Source organism: Cystoisospora suis, assembly GCF_002600585.1.
Source record: "Cystoisospora suis strain Wien I chromosome Unknown contig_9776, whole genome shotgun sequence".
NCBI lineage: Eukaryota > Apicomplexa > Conoidasida > Eucoccidiorida > Sarcocystidae > Cystoisospora > Cystoisospora suis.
The window spans coordinates 1-6605 of record NW_027162550.1 but is presented as its reverse complement, the minus strand read 5'-3'; the positions used below and the strand labels follow the sequence as shown (position 1 = coordinate 6605).

Below are 6605 nucleotides of genomic sequence, written 5' to 3'. Positions count from 1 at the left end.
AAGTATCGCGCTTCCAGCAGGGCCGGGGGGGGGGGGGCAAGTACAGCAAGCCAGCTGTAAAAGGATAGACACGACCTCGCTTGACTGTATATAGTCCTTGCTGCCGCGGCTCCTCATCTCTCAATGTTCTCTGCTAAGACCGTGTGCAGTGGGCAGGCTCCGTTGGGTGAAACTGCATCGAAAGACCGGTGAAAGCTCGATTGCAGTGCCAGAGAATCTGCCGGAAAGCTCGGAAGTTCATGACACGACCCAACCGGGAGTCTTCTGGACGTACCTGTCAGACCTCTTCCTTGAAGACCCCACTGAACTACGTACGCAGAGGGTTTCTGTTCCATAGCAACTGGTACAGTTGCATGCCTGGCTCCCGCGGAGCGGCCGTCCCCTTGCGCACTCGCGGGATCGCTCTTGCACGTTTCCGGGAGGAAGGGGAAATTAGACAAGTGTCGACTTGCAGGGGTGTCGTAGCTGCTAGTAGCTTGGTCTCTTTTCTTTTGTTTTCTTTTTCCTGGCGAACTGAGGTCCCCACGTATTTTTTTGTCTAGCACCTACTGTCGGACGGGGACAGAACCAGGGCACGGCATTCTTCCCCTTGCACCCGACGTTGGCAACCACCATCTGCCATCTGCGCTGGAGCATCCGCACCCTACCGCGCTTGCGGAGGGCGGACGGGCCCCTCTGCCTGGTTTGATGCTCTAAACAGAAATGCTCTTATCTATACAGCTAGGGTCGGTAGTTCGGAAAACCTGGTGGAGACGAAGGGCAGATCCTTGGGCAGAGCCTCGTAAGCAGGTTACACTCTTTGTCTGAGGGGACTGTAGCGCCCACTGTGTTGTCAGCATACCCAGGTACGCCGACCTTCTGGTGGTTTTCGACTCCCCGTTTTTCTCTTAGCCGGCCGTATCCTCCAGCTGCTTTTCGACCCCCAAATTTTCTCCCGTCATGCGTGTCCACTGTTGTTTGAGAGACACCCTCTGTACAGTTGTAAAGGACGCTGCGTTGTCTCCTCATTGTCATGCATGCGGGACGTGCTGGAAAATACCCGGACAACGACATTATTTTAAGGCGTCTTTTATCGAGTAGCTCGTGCAAAGCTTCTCTGTTGGTTCGTGACTCCTGCCGTTTGTAATCAGTCCCTGACCGAAATTCCTGGTTCATACGACGCGATCAGGGTCAGGGGCGTACGCGGATTATGCCGGGCGAAGCATCATGCTTGGGTCCGTCGCAGTCCGCTGCCCTCGCGTCGTGGGAAGGTCGTGACTGCGACCGCGCTGTCGTGTTTCTTTCCCTGATGTGCGCTCCGTGGCGAATTTCTGTCCGCCAACCGCTTCGACTCTTCGGAGCTACCATCTCCCCTGATTCATTCTGCCGGCCGCTAGAGTGAGGTGGCCGCCTCTGTTCAGGCTTCCTGAGTGTGTACACTCGATGTTCTCACTCTAATCAAGATGATGGATATGGACGCCATGGAGGACGTGGACCTAGGTGGTCCGGCCGCTCTTCAGGCCCCTACGGTTGCACACACACCTCAACACCAAAGGACTACCGCAGCTCAGCTGGGCGAGCAAGCAACTTCTTTTAGCACGCGCGCTTTTCTACACTCCTTAACACCTTTACAGATCTCCTCTGACAACCAACCAGGGGCTTTGGCAGAGCCAGTCACGTCGCGGGAGTCGTCGGACCAGACTTCTTCGGTGTGTCCCGAGCGAAAGCTTTCTCTTTCGAGTAAAGTTGGCGCAGTGATCGCAGTGGAGACAGGAGTACCGTGCGTGGGTTCCTCACCGTTTACTTCTCGGGATCGGTTGTCCGGCTTTCTAACCTTCCTTATTTGTGGCATCGCTTCGCTTATCTGTTGGCAGTTCCTACTTTCTATGACGCCGTACATAGAGATGACTTTCTTCGGCGCCACACCGATCGGAAACTCTCTATTGGGTGTTTATCAAGTGGGATGTATCTGCGTCCAGTTGCTCTTGATGTTCGTAGTGGAATCTATGCAGCCGTGCATTGTTATTTGTGCTGCCGTACTGGATGGTGTGCTTGCGCTTCTCTTTCCCCTCATCATTTCGTGTGGTTCTCGTGGCTCAATGGCTGCTCTCATGCACGTTGTCTCTTTCTTCTTCGGACTGAGTGCTGGCGTCATCTGTGGAGGCAGTATTTCCGTTGCGAGCGCCATGCCTTACAACTTCATCGGAGCCTTTTCTGTTGGTAAGTACTAGCAGCTGCCGACGCACACTTGAGCATACTTTCCGGCACGACATGCACCCGAACTCCCGCCAAACTGATTTCGTCAAAAGCGTCGCGCTCAGGAGTCGGGTTTCGCGTTTCGTGTCACACACCTTCGACTCTGTGTAATGCACACTTGAACTTGGGGCACGCATAATGCCGGTGTGGATGCTTCGGTCTCTCAGGCGTTATCCCCCTATCCTAACTCCGAATGCTTATTGAAACTGAACTGCCCTTGCCGAACTACTGGGGTAGTTCCCTGCTTTTTAATTACTGAGGAGCCTGTCCGAGGGACATAGGTTTGCGGTGTCAGGTCGATCTCAGAGCTGTACTGCGGTCTATAGTCCTCTTCAACTGAAAGTGGAACTCTGGAGGCAAGTTAGTGAAGTGCCAGCTCGGCTATAAGATACACGACGTCCTGGCGTTTGGAGACCATACGGAGCGGATCTCTCATCAAGGCAACTATACGCCGGCTACACGTGGTTGCACTGTGTCACAGGTCTTCATTCCTTTCTCCACCAAGTCAAACATTGTCACTTGCTCGCCACGCCGGAGACTTCGTTCCGGACATTGGTTACAGCCCAGTCGGTCCAAATGTGTCGCTCGTGGTTTGTCTTTTCTTGGGTGTTTATTACTCAGGCCAGGGTATCGCGGGGATCCTCAGCTTTTTTGTTAATCTGGTCTGCTCTACCTGGCTCTTCGACCTCGCCACGTCTGAAGGACTGGTGCGCATGCTTTGGCTGGTTTTTGGCACTTCCGCAGCTATTTCCTTCACCTCTGCCTGTCTTCTTCTGGTCGCGGCTAAGCAGCCGTGGGCTGCGCGGCAGCTGACTCGGTACTGGGAAGCTAAACAGTTACGGAAGGAGAGCAGTCGATGGAAAGCGATGTACCGGAGATGGAAAGGCGTCCCCCCGGCTCCCCGTTTCAGGGCTTCCGGTCCGGAAGACCAAGTAGCAGCTAACGGGACGAGCCGCGCCAAACGTACAGCAGTTACCGATGACCATGCTGAAAATGCTCGCTGTCTTCCTGAACAAAAAGAAACAGCTTACTGTGTAAGCCAAGCGCGAAGTGTAGCGGCGCCGGCTGGACCGGGGGTTCAGTCGAAAAGCTCACGTACTTCTGGAGAGAAGGAGGCGAACAACATGAAACAACTACAGGGAGATGGTGGGAGGAAGCAGACTCAGGCTGGGTGGGAGGACGAGAAGGAGAGCGGAGAGCGGCCGCAAGACAACGTCCGCTCACACAATAACCCCAACATCGATCCAACTGGGCGTATGGGGCCACGCGGCTCTACCGAAGGCAGGCCCACTGCTGTTTGCGACGAACAAGCGGAATGTGTCGGGGATGAACAGCATTGGCCCTCTCGAGGCTGGAGATGGTTTCTACGTGACTCTGGTGTGTTTCTGTTCTGCGTTTTTTTAAATTTCTTTGTTACTCTGAACTTGTACCCGCGTGTAGGTCCCATCATGTGGCATTATCCAGGATTCTCGAAAAACGGTCCCCAGTATATTATTCTTTTCGGTGTTTTTTGCATGGGTGATTTTTTCGGCAAGTCGATTCCGGATATCGCCGGCCTCTCTGCGGGTCTGAAGCGTTGGCTTATGATTCCTCGAAAGTATGTGTTGGCGGTTGTCCTTGGACGCCTTCTTCTGGTCGTCTTCTTTCTGCTTGGGGCCTACCTCGTTCCGAACACGTTTTTCAACTCTTTCGCTGTCTACGTCATTCTCATGCTCATCCTTGCCATCACCAGCGGGTGGTGCGCGACCACCTCGATGCTGTACGCGTGTTCATCGGTGAGACGTTTTGAAGAGAAGGAAATAGTGGGCCCCATGTCTGTTTTAATGCTACTGCTCGGCATCATGGCGGGTGTGTACTCGGCGCTTGCCTATTGATCAGAACGGGAAAAGACTGTTGTTTCGCTCCAGTGCCCGGTTTTTGAGGGCAAGCGACATACTCCATCCAGTGGGCTGCGTGCGGCATTGGCTACTCAAGGTGTGTCTTAGTTGCAGGAAGAGCCGCTGCTGCGCCATGCACCACTAGTGATACTGCCTGAGCTGGGAGTGGGGCTTTGGGTGGCGACCTGCTGCGCCTTGCAAAGCTAGCAGGCTTTGTATCCGAAGCTTGGCGAGCGGATCGCATAAGATTCACCCTTGTTGACAGCGACTACACGACTACGTGCGAGGCGTGGTGTTGGGAGAACATTGTCGGTGTGAGAGTCTGATGGTGGACGCTAGTCTTGTGAAAGACCGGCTATGATCGTGACCGCTTCGTTTTTTTTTAATTTCGTGGCGTGGGTGAGGCTGGTGCCGGCAAAGACTCAGCCAAGCCTGCCACAACTTGAACGGGCTACTGGTGTCTGCAGCGCCATTTCCGCGAGGGGGACATAGGTTAGGCACGTGTCGTTCACTAAGTCCGTGTGTTATCCGGGCACACAGGCCCGAGGTAGTCAAAGACGCAGCGGGTCCTCTCGCCCGCTCTGGAATGCATTTACTATGTCGCTCGATCGTGGGGAGGTTGAGAGGCTGCGTCGTCGTCGGAGACATAGTGAGCAGATTCCTCTGCGGACTGCCACGCTGAAACTTCCAACCGACAGGCGAGAAGGTTCGAGTAACTGCATCCGACTGCACTTACAGTTTTCCCGTCTCCTCAGCTAGTCCCACATACTTCGCTCGGCCTTCAGTGGATATCTGTTACAGTTCGCTTCGGGTAACTACACCGAACTGGCAATGACAGCCTCTACATCTGGCACCTGTTCATAGGTATGTCGATACAGCGTAGGTGATTTGGGCGTTGACCAGGGTATGTGGTAGTGGTGGGCCTCAGCAGCGAGCGTACTTCAGCACCCAGAGTGGATGCTGAAGCTGGCGGTAACTGAGCTAGAGATTGAGTTGTTTCCCGGGGAGTGGTGTCAGTGGTGCGTAACTGGTGATATCGGTGTTCGCGATCTCCGGTTCTTTGGGCGGTTCCGTGCTGGTTTCCAATTTGTCTTGAGGAACCTATCTTGATGCAGACTGACTCCTGTCCTCGTGAGTAATCCTGTGCAGCCGACTTGCTGATTTTGGCAATAGGCACGGCAAACAAGACTGTAGTGCTCAATCTCAGGGGCTCGGAGTTCTTCCGAAACGAGTAAACGGTGTTTCAGCACACTATGAAGCAGGTATCCCTGGTAGTTTTTGTGAGGCCGGAGATCGCCCGTATCCGAGCAATTCTGTTGCGCGTCTTCCGCGCTCTTGCGGAGCCCAAGACGTCCAGTCTTGGTCAGGACCCAACCGCGGGTTAGTGGCGATGACGCCGCCGACACTAGAGTACGTGCGCCTTGACGAGGCAGCGCCAAAATGCCTACAAAGGTCACGCGCGTCAGCGGCGGTGTGGTCTGCAAGATTAACTGCTGGTTCCAGAGAAAGTACGATCTCCAGGTTCGGTTCATCAACCTAGTGCAGTGCTCAAGGAACCTAAAGCTCGGCTGGGGAGTACAACAAGCGCGGTTAGTTTCAGTGGAAGAGCAATTAGAGTTGGAGTTCAGTCCAGCCAGCGATTACAACAGCCGCGATCGAGTGGAGCCTAGGTGCTGGTGAAGACAAGCAAACGGCCACTCCGAGAGGAAGGCAAAGAAAAACGAGGCCCTTCTCAAGAGACGAGGCCAGGCGAAGCATTCTCAAACGAGTGTGAGGTAGGCGCTCACTCTACATCAGACTTGAGCTTAGTGAGTCGGGCTAGTAGAATGAGTGGTAGGGAATGACGAAAGGACGTCCGGGCATTTTCTTGAATACCCTACTGACCTGTCTCCTTAATTTCTGTTCTTTTTGCAAATCTGTGTTGGGTCCTGGACAGTCGGTGCATTTAGGCAGCTCGGCCTGTAAACAACAACAAAAGACGCTTCAGCGTCCGTGATTCTCACACGCAAGCGTACAAGCACGCCCGACCCTCTGCGCGCGGCTCATCTATGTCGGCCTAGTCTTCCACAGAAAAGAACTTTAACGGAGGAAAAAGTCGCTGTCCTGACGGGGGTGTTAAGTACCTGGCTCCTGCTGGCTTCAGGCCGCGGGGCTGGCGGCTCCCCCCACGGCGGCAACGCATCTGCTGAGCGGTCGTGAGGCTCTTTCCGCCTCTTTGCGCTTTTGACGACACTGCTTGCTGGGAGTAGTCCATCTCGCAGGAGATTGCTATTCGTCGCTCTCGTTGCATCGGACTCATCGCTGTGGCCGGCAGCAAGCGACGAGCACCCCCTTGTTTGCAGCTTCAGTGCATGCCAGTCCTTCGGGCTTCGGTTTCCGGATCAGCGGAGCGGCACTCGTTTCCGAAAGAAGATGTCTCATGGAGACAGTGTAACGGCGGCGTTTCCCTTGTCCTTAGCTACCTGTCCGAGAAACGCCGCCGTTACACTGTCT

At 54.5% G+C, this 6605-nt stretch overlaps 1 protein-coding gene across 1 annotated transcript; it reads left to right on the top strand.

Annotated features, from left to right (window-relative positions):
• The first annotated feature begins 112 nt into the window (after nucleotides 1–112).
• CSUI_011115 (nucleoside transporter protein) lies at nucleotides 113–5007 on the top strand. Its single transcript, XM_068071216.1, has 2 exons — nucleotides 113–2199; nucleotides 2857–5007. Exons 1-2 carry the CDS (start codon nucleotides 1443–1445, stop codon nucleotides 4107–4109), a joined length of 2010 nt encoding a protein of 669 aa, XP_067916808.1. The 5' UTR covers nucleotides 113–1442; the 3' UTR covers nucleotides 4110–5007.
• The last annotated feature ends 1598 nt before the right edge of the window (nucleotides 5008–6605 follow it).